Source organism: Papio anubis, chromosome 18 (genome assembly GCF_008728515.1).
Source record: "Papio anubis isolate 15944 chromosome 18, Panubis1.0, whole genome shotgun sequence".
Classification (NCBI taxonomy): domain Eukaryota; kingdom Metazoa; phylum Chordata; class Mammalia; order Primates; family Cercopithecidae; genus Papio; species Papio anubis.
The window spans coordinates 4,908,413-4,928,903 of record NC_044993.1 but is presented as its reverse complement, the minus strand read 5'-3'; the positions used below and the strand labels follow the sequence as shown (position 1 = coordinate 4,928,903).

The window sequence follows — 20,491 nt, the reverse complement described above, 5'->3', positions numbered from 1 at the left end:
CATCTCCTGCAGAAGGCCTCTAAGCAGCCCCTGCTTTGGGCCATGTGTCCTCTTCTGGTCCTTGGCTCATCCCATCGCCACCTTCCCACATCACTGCCTTTGTTTTGTCCTTCCAGGCCTGAAAAATCTCCCTCCTTTACTTCCTTGTCTCCCAACCAAAGATAGCTGCTTGGGTCGTTTTTTTTTTGGTTTTTTGGGTTTTTTTGAGACAGGATGTTGCTCTGTCACCCAGGCGGGAGTGCAGTGGCTCAATCACAGTTCACTGCAGCCTCAATCTCCTGGGTTCGAGGGATCCTTCCATCTCAGCCTCCCAAATAATTAGGACTACAGGTGCATGCCACCACACCTAGCTAATTTTAAATTTATTTTTTATTTTATTTTATTTTTTTTGAAACAGTGTCTCACTCTTCACCCAGGCTGGAGTGCAGTGGGATCTTGGCTCACTGCAACCTCCGCCTCCCGGGTTCAAGCAATTCTCCTGCCTCAGCCTCCTGAGTAGCTGGGACTACAGTCATGCACCATCACGCCCGTCTAATTTTTGTATTTTTAGTAGAGACAGGGTTTCACCATGTCGGCTAGGCTGGTCTTGAACTCCAGACCTCAAGTGATTCACCTGCTTCAGCCTCCCAAGGTACTGGGATTACAGGAGTGAGCCACCACGCCTGGCCATATTCCATATAGATATATACACACACACACACACACACACACACACACACACACACACACACACACACACACATATATATTTAGTAGAGATGAAGTCTTCCTATGTTTCCCAGGCTGGTCTCAAACTCCTGGGCTCAAGCAGTCGTCCTTCCTCAGCTTCCCAAATTGCTAGGATTACAGGCGTGAAGCACCACACCCAGCCTGCTGTCTCGAGTCCCAGTTCTCCTGCTTCTTCATGTCTCTCCCCTTTCTCTCTTTCTCTTTGAACTTGGGCATATACTGGAAGAAGAAGACCAACAAAAGGAGGATCCCTATTTTTCCTACCCTTGCTCAGGATACCCGAAGTCCAAGATCCGTTTCTCCTCTGAGGTCTGGCCTTCAGAGCTGGCCAGGGGAGGGCTGAGAAACCTTCACCGGAAGAGGCTGAGTGAGCCCTCACCTTCAGCCAGAGGGTAGTGGTTTAAAACAGGCCCTCTAGGTTGCCTTTTGTGAAACATTCTCTCATGCAATTAAGATACTTCAATTTCCAACATATGCAGTCCCAGGCATTTTCACGAACCCCCATTTTGCACAATTCTGAGTCTCCATTTTCTTTCTTTTTTTTTATTTGCACTAGGCTAAAAGTAATTCTCCATTTTTCTTTGAGTTTTTTGTCTTACACAAGTAAGTTGGGGAGGGAGGGGTTAAAGTCCCAACCTGCCAAAACACAAAGATTCTTGCCATCACTTGGTCCCTGAGCATATATATGTTTGTATAGTTGCAAAAACAAAGTGAAACAAAAACTTTTAATATTTAGACAATATGGGATTTTTTAGTTTTATAATCTTTAGTTTGTTAAACATCTTTAGTTTTTACTTTTAGTCTTTTATAGTTTTATTACTAGTTTAGTTAGTATTTTATATAAAAAGATAAAAATGGCCCTTAATCCCACTGTCTAGATAATTTCTTTTGACTCGTAAAGTAATAATTGTCCAAAGTTAAAACCTAAACAGAAAAGAAAAGTCTAAAAGGGATCAGGATAGAAAGACAAAGAAACCTGCAATACAAAGGAATGGCCCCTCCCAAGACCAAGATCTGCTGGATCAGAGGCTCCACCTCCTGATGCCCCACCACCGATGCTGTGGGCAGGAGCCTGAGAGCCACAGATGCGGAGAAGGTCCTCCAACTTACTGCTAATTCCTGAGAAGGCAAGGGCTGGAGAGCCAGGTGGCCTGGGCCACGGATGTGCGCTGAGACTTGAGGCCCAGCTTCTTGTGCACTGAGACTTGAGGCCTGGCTCTGCTCCTGGGCGTCGAGTTGAGCTTCCCGGGCCCTGGCTTTTACCTTTTCAGTGAAGGAAGCCAGGCAGGCAGACCAGAAACTCCTTCCCATTCAGTCAGTCCCAGGCCATGTGCCTGTATGTAGCTCTCCTAATGGAACTCAGGGAGATTGTTTTGTGCGTCTCCAGTGGGGGAAGATATTAATTGGGACACGTGTCAAGTGTCTCAGCGATGGCTTGCAAGGAGAAGCAAGTGGAGCGATCTTTAGCCGTGAACCTTGCCTCTTGTTTCAGGTGTCATCAGATGGATGACTTTGGGCCTGCCAAGAACCTCATGACCATGTGCTTCACCTACTACCACATCGGTAAGACACGGGTGGGCTGATGTGGGGTTCACCCACGGGATCCTGAGGCTCGCCAGCCAATAATGTGTCAGCGGAAGCTTTCTTCATGGTTAAAAGCAAAAGCTACGGGGCCTCCAGAGAACAGAGGACGCTGGTGTTAGGGAGGAGTGAGACTTCAGAGAAAACATGGTCCGAATCATGGGGTGGGAGGTTGACTGACCAGGGTGCAAAGGAAACTCCCGAGTTGATAGGAGAAACATGCTAGGCAGGACGTTTTATGGTGGAGGCAGGAACTGCTGGATGTGAAGATAATCAGTTTTATGTTTTACCAAAACAAGACACGGTTGGTTATTGGAGGGTGGTGGGGAGCAGCCGTCTAGGATCTGAAGTGGCAGAGAGTGCCCAGGGATGGGCTGGAGATGGCTTATGAGGAGTGTGGACTGTTCTTGATGCTGAGGCTATGATAGCTCTTCTGCCTCATTGCGTTGGAACTTTCTGGTACGTTGGAGCTCAAGGGCTTCCTGTGTGAGTCTCCTGGGGCTGCAGCAACAGGACTCATTCAGGCCACCATAAGTGGAAGGTTGCTGGAAGCCTCCACGTGGACTGGAGCTGGGTCAGGGAGGTGCTAGGCCCCGACCCCCCGTGCTGTGCTCTCTCGGTACCTGCATGCTCACTCTTGGGGTGTATGCATCTGCTCCCCCTCCCACAGCTGTCCTCTCCACACCCCTCAGTTCATTTGGTCCAACTGCCATGGCTGGTGTCCCAGCCACACCAGCGGGCAAGCCCTTCCCACCAGGCCACTCATCAGCTGCTTTGGGTGGAGTGGGAACCCCCCAGTTACAGCCTTTGGCTCTTCCTTTTTGAAGAACAGATAGACCCATAATGAATAGACGCTGCTTCCTGAGACAGGGCTACCCACAGCAGCTTCAGCTAGTAAGGACACCCTGCCAGGGCCTACAGAGAACCTTTGACTTATAGTGGGCACTGGGGCCCATGGGGGTACGTCATCCTGCGGGGGTGCCAGGGCCTCGTGTCCGTCCATTGGCTAAGGGAGTTTGGGTGCCAGGGCCCCCCACCCCCCTGCTGTCTCCGCACTCCCATTTCAGGGGCCTGGTGCCCAGCTGGCTTCTGCCTCCCTGGCGCTGGCATGGTCGGGCCTCTGCCCTCGCCTCCCTGCAGACCCTGCCACCTGGGCCGGGCTCCAGCCTGCATCTCCTTTGCTCCCTCCCTGCTCCTAGTGGCTTCTCTGTGCACAGCAGGTGCTGAGAGTGCTCACGGGGAGCAGGGCCCCCACTTCCTCATCCTGGGCCGGCTGAGCCTGCACCACCCCTGTCCTGGGCTGAGGAGGGAGGCTCCTGTATCCCCACTGCACAGAGGCTCCCCCTGGGCCTCTGCAGTTAGCAGGTGCAGACCCCGGCCTCACTGGCCTCGTCTTGTTCCCTCTCTCGTCCAAGGAAAACCGCAGCTGCTGCCCCCGGAGGCCCGGGAGAAGCCCGCGGGCAGCATCGACTCCTACCTGAAATCCGCAAACAGCTGGCTGGCCGAGAAGAAGGACATCGCCGAGCGGCTGCTGAAGAACACCTCAGCCAGGACGGAGAATGTCAAGGGCTTCTTCGGGGGGCTGGAGACCAAGCTGAAGGGGCCCCTGGCCAGGAGGAACGAGTACGTGTGGCCTTGGGGTCCCTCCCACCTGCATGGGACGGGGGAGAAGCTGGTGTGGAGCTCGGGTGGGGGCAGCAGGGAGGGTTCGAGTGAGGCCCAGAGACTGTCAGGAGCACTGCGCTGCCCAGCCGCCTCTGCCCCCACAGCTTGCTATGGTCTGCAAAGCTGAGCCCCCCAGTGACATGCAGGGATGTCCCTGGGGGCCACACTCCCTGGGACTGATGAGGAGCCCAGGGGATTGTCCGATGGCAGAGGGAACTGCAGCCCCTCCACTCTGTCTCCTCTGTCCCCTCCATCCCCTGGCTGGACCAAGAGTGAGTGCTTGTGGAACACGGTCTTGAGTCACAGGAGAAAAACACTGTTCCCAGGAGAGCAGGGCTGTGACAGACACTTGAGGAACACTTTGGGGACAGGCACATCAGAAATAGACTCATAGAAGCTATGACTTCCACAAGGAGGAGGGATGCGGCAGCCAGAGGGAGCCCCGGGGTCCCCTCTTCCCACCCACGGCTGGGCCGCAGCCAGGTGCCTTGGCCTCCTCCTCTGCCCCATTCAGCTTTGGATTCAGAGAAAATGACATAAAGAAACCTCAATGCCACATTTCCTGAATTCTGAAACACTGGCAGTTGACAAATAGAGCCTTGATTTCATAAAAGGCTTTTCAGAGCAAGCCATATTAAATGTAGCCAGTCCCACCTGAGAAGTATAGAACAGCGTCTTTGAGTTGAGAAAGTGTGGTGTGAGTCGCATCTGTCGTCATGGTGCCTTCTTTCCCTCAGGGAAGACGAGAGCAAACCCCAGGAGAAGCGGCCCAGGGCTGGTGAGTCTGCCCAGGCAACAGCAGGAGATGCCTGGCCCACACCCCCTCAGCCAGCACACAAGCAGGTGCACGGCCTCTGGGGCTTTCCTGCCTCCACGGAGCACAGGAACCTTGCCCTGGCTGATGCCCCAGTTGCTTCCCAGCTCCCGTGGTCTGTATTTTCTCACTGAGTTTCTGTGGAAGAGCCACTTTTCTAAGGAGGAACTAAATTCCTTAATCCCAGGAAGGCTAAGGGTTACCGCGAGGGGCTGCGGCTGTGCTGTGGAACCATCCCTCAGAGGAAGTCCTTATTGCCGGGTGGGAATAGCACCATTACTGGCTCTGGCTAGCAGAAAAGCCATGGTGGAGTTTGCACCACGTGTTTCTGTGGCATTCGGGGAGAAACTGGCTGCTGGGAGGCTGTCGCCCGGGGTTTGCCAACAGCGGGCACGCAGCCGGAGCTGCTTTCAGCCTTTCTTCTCCCACAGTGACCGTGTACAGCCCTGAGGACGAAAAGAAGGGGGAGAAGATCTACCTGTACACGCACTTGAAGCAGCAGCCCATCTGGTAAGGCCGAGCCCGTGGCTTCCTGTCACCCTCTTATGGGGCCAGCAGTCACTCCCCAGGATCACTTCTAGTTGCCTTTGTCCCCATCAGAATGGCAGAATTCTTACACCCCCCAGGGTGGCAGAATAAAAAGATGAACCCTCACAGGCATTGGCGAGGATGTGGAGAAATTGGAGGTCTCCTGTATGGCTAGGAGGAATGTAAATGGAGCAGCCGCTGTGGAAACAGTCTGGCAGTTCCTTTAAAGGTGAAACACAGAGTTACCCTGTGAGCCAGCAGCTCTACTCCTAGGAGTCACCCAAGAGAAAAACGTGTCCTCACAAAACCTTGTACAAATGTCTGTAGCAACGTCATTTATTATGGCCCCAAAGTGGAAACCACCTTCATCGCCGTCCAGTAATGAATGGGTAAACAAAATCCATCCATTGCATGAAATATTAGCCAGCCATGAAAAGGAATGGCATGCCGCTCCACGCTGCAGCAGGGATAGGCCTGGGAAATGTGTGAAACTCAGTGGAAGAAGCCAGGCACAGAAGCCCACATATTGTATCATCCCTGTGAAATGTCCAGAATAGCAGATTCCTAGAGACATAGCAGATGACTGATAGCCCGGGCAGAGGGCGCGGAATGGGGAGCAGGGCATGACTGCTGATGGGGATGGGGTTTCTTTATAGGATGAGGGAATGTTCTGGAAATGGTGGCTGCACAACTCTGTGAATACACTAAAAGTTACTGAATTGTATATTTTAGAGGGCGAATTTCATGGCATGTGAATTATATCCCAATTAAGCTCTTACATGTATATAAATGAATGAAGGTGATGGTTGAAGTGAGACCAGTGTTGCAGGGGAAATCTTGGCCACCCTGGCGTATGGCCCAGCTCTGCAGATGATGGTCAGGCTGCGCTAATCTCTCTGAAGCCTCTCAACATATTTTAGAGTGCTTTGCTAGCACCTGGAATCAGTGTCCGACAGGCCCTCCCTCCCCTGAAGATCACAGTTGGCTGTGGTGCATTCTGCTTATTAACCAAGCAAGGGCTACTTAAGGAGCTTGGCCAGGGAGTGCCGCAGGGACCCAGAGGGCAGAGGGCAGGGCTGGAGCTGTAGGAAGGCCCTTGAGGCTGGACCCGGTTCCCGTGGAAGCAGAGGACGGGGAGAAGCTGGCGCGCTTTGTCCCGCCTTCTGGTGATTCAGCTCAGCTCCTCTGTCCTTGACTTGGCTGCTGTCTTTTCATTGTTGCTTGGCAAACTTTTCTGTGAAGGGCCAGATAATAAATATGTTAGGCTTTGCGGGCCAGATGGTCTCTGCTGCAGCCACACCACTATGCTGTTGTAGCGTGAACACCACCAGAGACGTTGTATAAATGTATGAGCGTGGCTTGTTCCAATAAAACTTTATTTACAGAAACAAGCCGCTGGCCTGCTTCAGCCTACACATCATAGTTTGCCAACCCCTGATGTTCTTTAAGAAGAATTTTTCTGCTGGGCGCTGTGGCTCATGCCTGTGATCCCAGCACTTTGGGAGGCCAAGGCGGGCGGATTACCTGTGGTCAGGAGTTCGAGACCAGCCTGGTCAACGTGGCAAAACCCCCATCTCTACTAAAAATACAAAATTAGCCTGGTGTGGTGGTGTGTGCCTGTAATCCCAGCTACTCAGGAGGCTGAGGCAGGAGAATGCTTGAACCTGGGAGGCAGAGGTTGCAGTGAGCGGAGATCACGCCATTGAACTCCAGCCTGGGCAACAAGAGTGAAACTCCATCTCAAAAAAAAAAAAAACCCAAAGAATGTTTTTTCCTTGAGTGTCCCTATGAACGTTAGTTCTCTCGGCACACGACGTGTTGCTGCCGGGTTCCCATTTATGTTACTAGACCCTGATGTAGAAAAGCACATCTTCCCAGCCCTGTGCTTCCTCTTGGGAGTCCCAGCAGGAAAGGCGGAAGAAGAAAACGGCCCGCCTCTGTGTCCTACAGATGGTGGCTTCAGCTCTGCCCGCCAGCGCCCTCCTGCCCGCGGTGCAGCCCGAGATAGCGTAGTTTTCCCTCCCACTTGCACCGTCTCTCCTAAGAGAGACGCAGCCACCGGGAGCCCCGGGGAAACAGCTTTATTTAGATTAAGCCATATGCTCAGTTTTTCCTTCTCAGCCCTACCTCTCTGAGACTTTTTTAGAAGCTCAGACAGATGTGAGACACTGCCCTTATTTATGCCTCAAGTGGCCCACGACCCGTGTCCTCCCGGCCTCCCCTTGGAGAGAGTGTGACTAGGGCTCTGTCTTGCAGGCACACACTGAGGTTCTGGAATGCAGCCTTTTTTGACGCTGTCCATTGTGAGAGGACAAAGCGATCTCCCACTACCAGGTAGGAGCAAAGTGTGGCCCCATTTGGCCTCAGGAAAAAGGACCAGGGCGTGGCTTTATTTCGCGGTTGCGGAAGAGGAGAGCAGAAGAGCAGCTGAGTGGACGTGTCTGGTTTTTCTTCACCCCGTCATGGCCCTGGTGCCCTGCAAGCTGCCTGAGGGTCTCGGCTTCATGGGTGGGGGTGCTCAGCTTGCATGAGCGCTTTCTGTCCTGGGGCTCTGGCATGACTTGGCCTGACCCTCCTAAAATTGCCAGCTCCCACTAATACCATCAGGACCCCTGCTCCCGGGCCCACCCTGCTGTTTGCTGAACAAAATCAGCATCCTGGGGATGAACGCCTGGAGCAGGGTCCGGGGAGGAAGGGCTGGCCACCTCCCCCGAGACTTTGCCCTCAAGAGCTGGTGCCTGGTGAATGCAGTTGCCGCTCGCAACTCACCTCTTGGGTCTGCAGCCTGACCAGACCTTCCCAGCTTCGCTGAGGGCCACCTCGCACATGGCAGCAGGGAGGGGCTGGCACCCACTCCACGGGGGCCGATGCCATAGCAAGCAAAGGTGCCATCCACCGTGTACAGCGACACGACAGCGAGGGACAGCAGCCCCCGGGGGAGCCCCTTCCAGTCGTGTGACTGAAGGCTCTGAACCTCTCTGGGCCCTGGTCTCCTCATTAATAAAGCACATCCGTCCCTCTGTAACACCAGGGAGACCCTCTACCCTTAACCCTCGTCAGGAGAGTGGGCAGATGGCTGCTGTTGGGGGGAAGACTCGAGTCTCCCAGCACTTGCCGTGTCTCAAGTGAAATTCTTCCCTCTGGGGGCAGCTAAAACCCTATCAGGGGCGAGGGACCCAGAGCATTCTGCCATGGCCGCATTTCCTGGGGAGGCACAGGGGCTCGTGGAGAGGGAAAGACGCTGAGACTGCCCGAGGACCCTCGAGAGAGACCGCGCTCTGGAGGGAGACCAGAACAGGGAAATGCTTAGATGCCTCTAGGCGGATGGGCGTTGCCTCTTTAGTTCTCAGACTTCTAGGAAGTTAATTTATTTCGAATATCCTGTCTTTCTCTGTCCCGCTCGTTTCTGCCTGTAATAACCCTCCTCTGCTTGTTCTCTTTTTACCATCCACATATCTTGCATGACTTTGACATGTTCCTTTGTTTACCTGTTTCTGCTGCCGCTCCAGAGGGGATGCTGGAGAGGAGGAGGAGAAGAGGTGTGTGTGTCCACGTGACTTTGTTCCATTTTACAGTGCGGGCTCCTGCAAAGGTCACTTCAGGTTGGGGGCTGTGCACTGTGTTGAGCTGCTGCAGCAGGCACAGCCCAGACGCAGGTGCAGCCTGGCAGCCGGCGGGGAGGGCAGCCCTGGGGAGGTGAGGCCAGCACTAGGGCAGGCTGGCAATGCATCCCGGAACTGGGCAGGTGGGAGCCTGCCAAGGCCAGAGCACTCCGAAATAGTCAGAAAACAAATGTGACACCTTGAGACGCCCTGGCGACAGCATGAGCTCGAGAGGCAAAGGCGGTGACGCCAGGGAAAGCGGGCTCCAGTTCTGGGCCAGCCGTGCTCTCTGCCAGCCGCTCCGGCCCCTTCTGAGCAGACCTGAAAGCCTCGCGCTTGGCCTCACTGTTCACACTGGAGACGTGGGTCCCGGCTCATCTGGGAAACCGCGGGTGGGGTGCAGAACCTGTCCTGTTTGCAACACCACCCACTCTCGGGTGTGCTGGGGCCGCCAGGTTGAGGAGGCACGGAAGAAGGACACACTCCCACTTTCCCAGCCGCTCGGGGATGGGGGTGCGAGGGGTCCCCGAGGAAATCCTAGAACGGGGCTGTTCCTGCCAGCCCACAGAGGGGTCTGACTCTCCCTGTTCCCCTTTCTGCGGGCTAGAATCCTCTGTGATGTGTTTTCAGAGTTGCCGATCTGCCTCTTCAAATAAGAGTCCCTGTTACGATGTCTCGCTGGAGGATGCGTGAAGTTGCCTCCTGTAATCAGTGACATGTGTGGTGTTTATTGTCGTGAGCAATCACGTTTCTTATGCAGACCTATGGCTTTTAAAGGAGCACTTAGGCCTAACAAACACCTCCTTTCATGAACAAAGCCCCTGGGTTTTCAGTGACTCTCTGGGTGACAGTGTGATTAACCAGCCTTCCAGGAACAAGTCAGCCCCACAGCCCTGGCCCAAGGAGGGCTGGGAGCATCTCAGCATCCTCTGAGAGCTGGTCGGTGCTTCTGGGGAGGGGTGGTCTGTCCTGAGCTCAGCTGAGGGGACAGCTGGCCTCCTGGGCCTTCATACCAGGGCAGATTAGCTTTGACCACACATAGCTCTGCACCGGCTCCTCATCTCTGACCGGCCCCTGAGCCTTCCCCAGAAGGCTGAATATTGCTTTGAGATTGAGGCAGGTGGCAGGGGGCGAGGTTGCCTCCAAGTCCCTAGGCAACTTCGTGCCTCTAACATGCCATCTCTTTTTTGGTAACCTCTGCTGACAGCAAGAAGCCATTATCATCCTCTCTGTTTCCAGAGGCAGGTGCTTCTCCGTTCAGAAGGTTTCCCTCGCAGCAGGCGGTCAGTCCCATCCAGATTCCCACCAAGGCAGTGTAGACGCAAGTTCAGCTCGCTGTACAGTGTCAGAGCTTGATTGACACTGGAAATTGAACTCTTTTTTGTTTTGTTTTTTGAGATGGAGTCTCGCTCTGTTGCCCAGGCTGGAGTGCGGTGGTGCAATCTCAGCTCACTGCAACCTCCACCTCCTGGGTTCAAGCTATTCTCCTGCCCCAGCTTCCCGAGTAGCTGGCATTACAGGTACTCGCCACCATGCCCGGCTGATTTTTCTTTTCTTTTCTCTTTTTTCTTTTTTCTTTCTTTTTTTCTTTTTTTTTGAGACGGAGTTTTACTCTTGTTGCCCAGGCTGGAGTGGAGGGGTGCGATCTCAGCTTACTGCAACCTCCACCTCCTGGGTTCAAGCGATTTTCCTGCCTCAGCCTCCCAAGTAGCTGGGATTAGAGGCGCCCACCACCATGCCTGGCTAATTTCATATTTTTAGTAGAAACGGGGTTTCACCATGTTGGTCAGGCTGGTCTCAAACTCCTGACCTCAGGTGATTCACCCGCCTCAGCCTCCCAAAGTACTAGGATTACAGGCGTGAGCCACCGCACCCGGCCTAATTTTTGTATTTTTAGTAGAGATGGGGTTTTGTCATGTTAGCCAGGCTGGTCTTGAACTCCTGAACTCAGGTGATCTGACCACCTCGACCTCCCGAAGTGCTGGGATGACAGGCATGAGCCACCACGCCCGGCCTGAAGTCAGTCGTAAGAAGTGATTTTATCGTGGACATTACCTCATCTGCTACTGCCAGTGACCATTTACCTCTTTCTTGAGACGTCAGGTTAAATGTCTCAGTTTTCGTCCTCACCATGGCGAGAAGAATCGCCGCGTCATCTGGCTCAGGAGAGGAGGGGCCAGGGCTCCTGTGCTGCACGACTCCAAGGGAGCCGTTCCCGTGCGGTCTGGGGCTGTGCAGGGCCCAACCTGCCCAACTGTGCGCAGCAGGCCTGCGGGTGGTGCAGGGGTTTATGTCTGAACAACCCTCAGGGGGGCTGTTTTGGGGAAAGACAGTAGGAAGGAAATGGGATAGGACTCTGCAGAGTACCTGGAAGTATATTCTGGTGTCTTCGTGGGCATCCTGCCATCGGCACGAGGAGGCCGGGAGTGACCTTTGTCCGTCACTCCCATCATGCCCCTGATGCCCTGTGATGCCTGCTAAGCTGCAGCAGTGCCAGTGACCTCTCGTGGGCGGGGGGTGGTGAGGAGCCAGGAGTTCATGTTCCTTTGTTTTGTTTCTCTTCCTCTGGCTTCTCCATGATCCCAACCTCTCACCCTCTCATACCATCCTTCTCCCCCTTCTTTGATCTTCCTCTCAACCTTATTTTAGTCAGACTCATCCATCCAGTTTTCTTTTTAAGGGGAAAGGGGCTCAAATTAATGTCTCCACGTTCGCAGCTGCCTCTGCAGGTAGCTTCTCAGATGGCCGTGGTGTCCAGGGAGTTGTGTAAGGGTCAGGGAGGCCCCAGGCCCTGCCCAAGGGGCGGGGAACGAGCCGGCAACGCAGAAAAGCTCTGTGGCAATGAGGGCTGGGAAGGAGTGGAGAGCCCCCTTGTTCTGCCCCAGACGAGGGATTAACAGCACTCCCCTCGAAAGCATGCAGCAGGTGAACACCCTCCCACCCCAGGCCTTGTGCGGAGAACGCGTCAGGGTCCCCCCCAGCTCCTGAACCTCGGTGCAAACCTCGGTCGATGCCGTCTCATTGGGTTTTCAGCACTTTGTTCTCACGCCTGGGTGCTGTCTTCACTATGGTCCACAGCACCCACAGGGTCACGGTCAGAGGGGCCGGCGGGAAGCGTGGGGGCCTGGTCTGTGTTACTTAGGGAGGGGACTAGAGAGAGCATTGAGGGCCTTGAGAAAGCCAACCCAGAGAAGGCACAGCTGAGCAGGGCACAGCCCTCTTCAGGCAGGGCACAGTGTGGCCCTCCGTGCCCTCAGCCTCTGTGGAAGCTGCCATCCGCAACTGGCCTCAGGATGTCGCACCTCGCCTGGCCCATCAGGCTGGTCAGGAGACAGGGTGTGATCTGAAAACGTTCCCTGGGCCACCAAGGCCCGCTGTCCTGGGATGTTGGGCAGGTCCCCTCCCTCTCTGGAGGTTTCTTCCCCGAGGACGGGCCCAGACCCCACTCTCCAGCTGTAGTGAGGCTCTGGGGCCGGCCCCGCTGCCTGTAGAATGCCTGGGTAGCCGCGTGGCGCTCCGCACCTTCAGGGCCATAAAGAACACTTCTGTTTCCGCGTCTCTTTATCTTGTGAAGAGTGAGATGAACGTTGGGGACCCCAAGCGCGGTGTCAGGATCCCGGCAGGCCTTGTGGAAAGGCTTAGCACACGGCTCTCTGGTGAAAGGCACCCCCTTCTGTGCCCGGGGGGCTGTACATGGGTGCCGCCAGCACCCACGGGTCAGAGCAGGGCGAGGAGCAGGGGCAAGGACAGCACCGTCTGAGTCCCGCTCCTGTCACCTCCTGTGCTTGCAGGGAGAAGTGGTGCCACATGACGCAGGAGGAGCGCGATGATAGCCTCCGGTTCAACGAGAACATCACCTTTGGGCAGCTGGGGTAAGGGCGGGCGTGGGAAAGGGGGAGGGGAAAGAGGGGGCAGGGAGAGAGGGGGCGGGCCCACGCTGTGAGCTGTCACGACCTGTGAGCTGTCACACCCTGGGGTGCTGTGTCAGCCTGCTCTGAGGCATGGAGTTCATTACACTGGCCTCCATGCCAGCTCATAATTAATCCGCCTCCTACGAAACCCCTGGTGGCCGCAGTGCCGCAGCGAGAGTTGCTGGTGGTTAATTAGGCAGCAGTGCGTTTCAGTTTTTGCTGACAATTCCAGGCAGGCCACGGTGGGCGTCCCAGAGATGAGGGCCCAGCTCCTTGGCCCTTTCCCCTGGGAAGCCAGCGGGTGACGCTCTTGGGTTTTCTCCTGCAGCACGTTCTCGCACAACATGCTGGCCTTCGGACTGAACAAGAAGCTGTGCAATGACTTCCTGAAGAAGCAGGCTGTGATTGGCAACCTGGATGAAGGTGCGTCTGCGGGAGGCCGCTGGCGGGAGGCGGGCAGGGCTGGGGTCAGGAGCCAGTGCTGCGCCCACTGGCGCTTCTGCACTGCCAGAAGGCATGTCGTGTTGCAGTCGGAAATGTGCTGAGCTCTGGGCAGACGGCCCTCCTCTCTCCCCAGTCTGTGTAGACGGACGCACAGGACACCTCTCGTTCCATTTGGAATCCATTTCTGCTAGATGGGATTGTGGGCATTGAGGCTGCAGCCCCGGTGTTCACAGGACAGAGGAAGAGGGGGATGCAGCGCTTGGACTCAGCTTGCACGGAGCCAAACTCTGGCCCCAAGTTGCCCCCTTCTAAATGGCTCCCGCGTGGCGTCCTTTTCTTTCTCAGACCACACTGCTATGATGAGTGCCAGGGGACAAGGGCGGTGGGGAGGGAGTTTTGAGGTTTCTCTGGAATCTCTGGCTTCCGTGACAGCAGGGAAATGCTGTGACATTGACGCCCTCCTGCGCGGGGGCCAGTCCCTGTGTGCGGCCCCATCTGCTGCAAGCGTTGGTTCCTCTGCGTCGAAAAGGACTTACACTTAGGCGTGGATACGGATTGACCCATATTCTTCAGAAAATCCCGTTCTCCACCTAATTCAAGGGATCTGTGGTGGAGCGGCCTGAGGAGGCATGAGGGCGCCAGTGGCCGTTAGACTGTCTCAGAATGTTGCTGGCAGCCCCACCTCACTGGCACAGGGCAAGGGGGATGCTGCCACCTCTCCCAGTCCCCAGGGTGGCTGGACTGACTGCCCCGTGCCTGTCACAGGCTGCAGGGGCTGCGCCCCATGACACCATTTTCATAAGAAGGTGCGTTCCCAGTTTTGAGGGCCCCTTCCAGCCACCTGCTTGCCCCACAGGCGGCGTGCTGGCCAAGAGGCTGTGTGTGCAGTGCGCTCTCGTGGCACAGCCCTGCCCCGAAGCGCGCAAGCTGTGTGGCCTGCGGAAGGCAGTGCAGTTCAGGGAGGCCCTGATTCACCCCTGTCCGAGTGACAAGAGCAGGACACACCTGTCCCTGTCACCATATTTCATCTGAGAAATAACATCGCTTTCTCTTCCAGAGCAATACAAGCTGCTTAGTGACCACATTGAGCAAATGGCCACTGAGTAGGCCCCAGAGGTCACACTCTGCAGGAGGACTGAGACCATGCGCCATTCTCCCGGGCCCAGTGCCCGGCCGTCACCCCACCCGTGACCTGCATGAAGCCAGCAGCACCCAGAGCCGCACCTGCTGCCCTAGAACTAGTGGTTAGAAGAATCCGCTGCTCCTTCCTCTTCTCCTCTGCCTGTGTCTGCGCCCCCCCATCCATGTGCCAAAGTGTCCCTTGGGTCACACGGCTAAAGCCAAGGTGACCAGCTGTACCCCGAGTGCCAGGCTTGTGAGATGAGACCAAGAGGGAGGAGGGGAAGGACGCTGTGGTCCATCGTGGGCCAAGGGCTGGCGAGGGTGGGGGTGGGCAAGGGATGCAGGCAGGACAGCCATGAGGTGGGGCTGCAGCCGGCATACCCAGTGGTGGAGGACTGGCCCTGCCACTCATGGTGGGCGGCCCTGGGCCACATTCCCTGCAATGGGTGCACACCTGGCTCCCATCCAGCCCTCTCAGTGTGGGGCTGTGGCCGGTCCTCACTCTTCCCCAGTCTCCCTCTGTGGGGCAGGAACGGGAAGTCACAGGACCCTTGAGGAAGAAACGCCTGTTTTAGGGAGAGAGAGGGAGTGGTGCAGAGGATGCTCTTGGCTGGCTGGAGCAAGACCCGGCTCCCACCAGAGGGACATGTGTGTGCCCTGCAGACGGCCCGGGATCTGTGTGTCTCCGCCAGAGCCACAGCAGTGCCGAGGTGTCTGCAGTAGACCACACAGACCGTCTGACATGCGCCCGCCTGACGGACAGCTCCCTTCTGAAGCAGAGAAGGCTCCGCGGTCACGAAGCAGCGTTGTGCCGTGTGTCCCTCACAAGAAGCACAGAAAAGAGAAGTTTCTTTAGCAGTCACTAGACAACCACCCTTTCTAAAAGCAAACAGTGCTGCTCTTTATTCCAGACAAGGCGGGAAAGTCTGAGCTGGGAGAGACAGCAGCTGGAGAGAGGCAGTTCTGTGTGACGTGTGGGGCGAGCCAGTGGCATGGACTCTGCCTCTAAGGGCTGAGCGCTGGGCCTGTGCCCCCAGGGGCTCCGGAAGGGGCTTTTTCCTTCCCCACCAGACCTTTGCAGCTCCTTCCTCCAGCCTCTGCAGAGACTCCCTTCACCTCGCAGCTACTGCCTGGGAACCATGCCCCTTCTCTTCTGTGGATCTGTACCAGGCACTCCAGGCCAGCCCATGGGCCCGGGGCCTGACCCTGACACCTGCATGCTGGGTCCAGAGCCTTCTGTTTCGCCATGCGTGGACGCTGCCAGCCTGCCTGGGGTCCCCTGCCTCCTACCCGTCGCTGCTGTGGTCCCTGACCGCCAAACAGGCCCGTGGGGCTCTCCCTCCACCCGCCATCCTCCCCTCCTGCCCTTCCTGGCTACCTCCTCTGACATTCGGTCAGATAAGTCCCGTCTTGTTTGTAAGCCTGAGAGTCACTTACCCGGCCACTGCTTGGAAGGTTTCCCTCCAGGGAATGCCTCCCCAGAATGGTCCAGAGACGAGCACAGATTGGTTGGATCACAGAATGTGTGTCTGGGGCATTATCTGAAATGTGGTGTCATCTGATGCACTTGGACCACATGTCGCCAGACTGCAGAATGGGGAGCCGAGGCTCAGGGCCCCTGACTACGTGGTGCGTGAGTGATTTCAGCCTGGCAATGCCGCTGGCCAGACTGGCCATGCTGCCAGTGCGCTCGCCATGAGTTGGGCTGGGGTGGGGGAGTTGCGCGGGCTGGGGTGCCCCTTCCCCCATCGTTGGACCCCAACGGCTGTGTCTCCACCGAATCCATTTAGAGAAACATCAGAGAGCAAGGGGTGTGCGGACGCCCCTCGCTCTGATGCCAACTGCAAATAATACACACCTCCTGCGGCGTCTAGCCACGGCTCCAGGGCACTGCTCTCCTCCCCACACCGGCGAAACTCAGGCCACACTGAGGGCTGACTGTCCGGGAGCTCCCTTCAGCCGCCTCGTTGTCAGCATTCTTAGTCATGTATTATTCGTGTTAGTGAAACGCATTCGGCCTTTGTTCTGCGGTGCCCACAAGACTTACCCCTGCATGTGTAGGATTTTTGTCTGGAAGTTTTGTTTGATTCTGAGACTCTCTTGGGGGCACTGGAGGGCTTGGGCACAGCCTCTGGAAGGAAAGGCAGCACTGACTTCGTTGGACTTTTTTCCAAGCACTTTGACTTCAAAAATGGTCTTGACACTGTTTTGTCCACATAGACCTCTTGAAATAGCCATTTCAGGGAGAGGAAAGGTTTGGGGTTTTGTCTGTTTGTTTATTTCTCCCTTTACTACCTGTTCTTGTAGATCTAGCTCCTCAGAGTTGGAGGAAGCCTGACAGAGAAGGGTTCCCTCTGTGCTGCATCCACACAGGACGCCCGAGAGACAGCTGCTTGTGCTGTGAGCAGAGCAGGCAGTGGCTCGGGAGGCTGCCTGTGGTCTCCTGCCGGCTGTGGCTGACAGTGGCTCTGGCCAGGGTTGCCTGGAGGAGGCCCAGTGTGCCTGGGACGGGGCTGACCACCTGCCACCAAGGTTTCCTCTCTTCCCCCAGGGCCTGGGCAGAGGAGGCGTGAGCCGGGCCGTGGGCAGAGCAGGCGTGAGCTGGGCCCTGATGCGGAGCAGACTCACCCAGCCACACTGCTCAAAGGTCCCCGCGTGGGGAGGTGTCACACCAGGGCACACCCAGGGCCACCTGGGTATAGGAGAGCTCTGGTGGCCCCTCTGTAAATTCAGGAAGTGTCAGGTGATTCCTAGGAAGAGGTTCCCAGCCCCAGCAGACAGAATGCCCAAAACTAGGGGCGCAAAGGCCTGTCGTCCATGGGGCCGTTGCAGGCACTCTGTCGCCCGACCTTGAGGGCTGTGTGAATCCCAGTGAACCAAAACGCAAACAACTCGCTCAAGTGAAAAGCTCCCTGCTTTGAAAACAGGACATGTTGACATGCAGCATTGTATGTTTTTAGCCTTTGTTACAATTTTAGCAACATTGATGGAATTGTAGCAACATTGGTAGATGTTTAAGAGGGGCTGTGTTAATAGATTGCATCTGCACTGTGCATGCACATGTTTAACCAAAGGCCAGAGAACTGAATTCTGATGTCGTAAGTTACCTGTAAGTGAAATGGGGTAGGCTCTATGATTTTCCTATTGCCAAAAGAAAGAAAGTGGGCCAAAGAGCTCTGACATTTCCAAAAAAGGGCTAGAGGGAGAGTCCAGTTTCTGACCTCTGTACCCAATTTAAAATCCTGATGTTCAGGTAATCCAAGCAACACACGCTGGGTTTAAAACCAGCACCGAGGCCGAGTGCGGGAATCACAGGCACCGCCAACCCTCGTCTTCTTTCCTTCCTGTGAGTTAAAATCAAACAGGCCTCTCGCTCACTCCTCCAAGCCCAGTAATGCTGAGGAGTTCAGTTATGAGGAAAGAAGGCTGGAGCTGTGAGATTTTGCTTTTCCCTAGGCTGTTCTGCCTGGGTTACCTTATCACCCCGGAGCACCTGGTATCCAGACCCCTGACACGAGGAATGCAGGTTCACACCGTAAAGAGCTTGTGAAAGGTTTCAGTCTAACTGGGGTTCCTTAGCCGGAAGCCAGGGTTGTAAGCTACTGGCCTGACCTTCCTGGGTCCCACTATCTGTTGGCTTTTTTTTTTTTTTTTTTTTTTTTGAGACAGAGTTTCACTCTTGTTGCACAGGCTGGAGTGCAGTGTCTCAATCTCTGCTCACTGCAACCTCCGCCTCCCAGGTTCAAGTGATTCTCCTGCCTCAGCCTCCCCTCCTGAGTAGCTGGGATTACAGGCATGTGCCACCACACCCAGCTAATTTTGTATTTTTAGTAGAGACAGGGTTTCTCCATGTTGGTCAGGCTGGTCTCAAACTCCCGACTTGAGGTGATCCACCTGCCTCAGCCACCCAAAGTGCTGGGATTACAGGGGTGAGCCACCACACCTGGCTTTTTTCTTTTCTTTTCTTTTCTTTTCTTTTTTTTTTTTTTTTTTGAAACAGAGTCTTGCTCTGTCACCCAGGCTAGAGTGCAGTGGCATGATCTTTGCTCACTGCAACCTCTGCCTTCTGGGTTCAAGCAATTCTGCCTCAGCCTCCTGAGTAGCTGGGATTACAGGTGCCCGCCACCACGCCTGGCTAATTTTTGTATTTTTAGTAGAGATGGGGTTTCACCATGTTGGCCAGGCTGGTCTCAAACTCCTGACCTCAGGTGATCTACCCACCTCAGCCTCCCAAAGTGCTGGGATTACAGGCCTGAGGCACCACACACAGCCTCTGTTGGCTTTTTAATTAGGAAGGATCCAGGTAGGCCCGTGTGGTTAGGTCAGCTTTGTTACTGAATTACCTAAAACCAGACCACAGCGCAGCCAGGGAGTCCAGTAGTGTTTCCAAGAACAGTGTGGAGCTCAAGAAAGAGAACTTTAAAAATCAGAGGGTTCCTTGTCGCAGAGGAAGGGATGCTCACAGCGTGGCAGTGGTCCAGCCTCAGGGAGAGGGGAGGGAGAGCCCCCCTGGACCCAGCAGGCAGGTGTTCTGAGACTGGTCCCTCCTCCGTTTCTGCAGCCACAAGGCGAAGCTGCCAGGTTCTCACTCAAGGCCACTCTCACTCCTTTTCCTGTCCCATTTTCAGTCCCAGTGAGCCATTCACTTCCGCTGAACCATTTTTCTTAGGATGCAGCCATCTCACTCCCTTGTCCTGTAAATCACGTATTCACATTGATGATTCTTGGAGATAGGTTTCACTTCAGAAGCTCCCAGCTGCGTCCACAGGAAAGGGGAGTCGGATGCCAGGTGCACCCCGCCTGGCTCGCACAGGCTAAGGCCACAGACAGAGCAGGGCTTCCTGGAGTCACACAGGCCATGCACCCCAGGAACCCTTGCTGCCGCGGGCCAGGAATAGGAATGTGTTGGTGCCTGAGACACCAAACAGAAGAACCACGTCCAGACTGTTTTCCTGCAGCCAACACTGGCCTGGAAGCCACCCTCCACACAGGCGCTCAGGGGGCCTGCCTTCTGTGCCTCAGGCCCGCTTGCATCCCTGGGCCTCCCTGGGCCTGGGTAGCATGCTCTCCAGGAGAGGGACGGAATCAATCATATGACCGATGGGCTCGCAAGGATGCATGCCACATGGGAGCCTGACTCCGGTGCTGGCAAGGGATTGGGTTTGTGTGGGTGTCTCTAGCCTGCAGACTGCGGTGAGTGAGAGCCCTCGGGAGCGCGGTCCTACCTGCAGCTGCGCCTGGGGATGCACGTGACCACGGGATTTCAGTGGGACAGCGCTTCCACAGGGATTAGGGGTGGGAGTAGGGTTTCTTAGTTACTATTGGAAAGGGAAAAACCATGTCCAAGGGGAGAGAGGATGGGCTGGGTTCACCCCAACTTCCCTTCTACACCCCTCCCACAGGACAGTGCAATTTGGGGAGAACCCAGCCCATCCTCTTTATCTGCAGGCTCTGGGACCTGACAAAACAGAGCCTGAGCCCGCTGCAGCCTGAAGCTCCCTTGAGCTGCACCTTAAGGGACTTTGCACTTTAACTAGAAAGAGGATGCCTGTCAGTAAATCCCCTGTGCATTGACTGGAACTAGGGGGCTGCGCCCACTCCCTCCTTAATCCTAGATGATTTGCTCATGAAATAGAGGTGGGGGACGACGGCATGCCCTTAGGACGTGCAGCCCTAAGGGGTGGACTCCAGATCTCCCTGCAAGAGACAGCTTGTCTTGGGTTTGTCTGTTGGAGAGGAGCTCCTGGCGTTCCTGGCGAGCCTGGGGCTGTGGCTTAGGGTCTTCTGGGTGGACACTTGGGGAAAGATAAGGCAAACGTTTGAACACTAGGAAATGCTAGAAATTCAGACAACATACATGGATCCCCTTAAAACATGTAAATGTGTCAGGACACGGTTGACCTGCCGCCGCCTTGGACCTGGCAGCCCCCCTTGGAACTATCAGTGGCGTCTCCCACGCACACGCCCTCTGCTTTCTCTTTCCTAGACTCGTGGTGGTCACATCCGGACATTGCCTTGTTGGTAGCCCCCAGTGGTGTGCAGTGACACCAGTATCTTCTCTGTTGCATTTTTGCAATCTTGTGTCCCACTCGGTG

The 20,491-nt window shown here is 55.4% G+C and overlaps 1 protein-coding gene across 7 annotated transcripts in view; it reads left to right on the top strand.

Annotated features, from left to right (window-relative positions):
• KIAA0513 (KIAA0513 ortholog) overlaps positions 1-17,484 on the top strand; it is a 65,270-nt gene extending 47,786 nt beyond the window's left edge. For 5 of the 7 annotated variants that reach the window (XM_021932237.2, XM_009196966.3, XM_017953631.3 and 2 more), the window contains exons 5-13: positions 2,222-2,292; positions 3,726-3,933; positions 4,713-4,753; positions 5,221-5,299; positions 7,574-7,651; positions 8,827-8,856; positions 12,711-12,791; positions 13,159-13,253; positions 14,332-17,484. In XM_021932237.2, coding sequence (XP_021787929.2) covers positions 2,222-2,292; positions 3,726-3,933; positions 4,713-4,753; positions 5,221-5,299; positions 7,574-7,651; positions 8,827-8,856; positions 12,711-12,791; positions 13,159-13,253; positions 14,332-14,381 — 733 coding nt within the window. In that variant the 3' untranslated portion in view covers positions 14,382-17,484. The remainder of the gene's footprint in view (positions 1-2,221; positions 2,293-3,725; positions 3,934-4,712; positions 4,754-5,220; positions 5,300-7,573; positions 7,652-8,826; positions 8,857-12,710; positions 12,792-13,158; positions 13,254-14,331) is intronic. The other 2 variants (XM_003917261.4, XM_031658048.1) reach the window with 1 other exon arrangement.
• Positions 17,485-20,491: the final 3,007 nt, after the last annotated feature.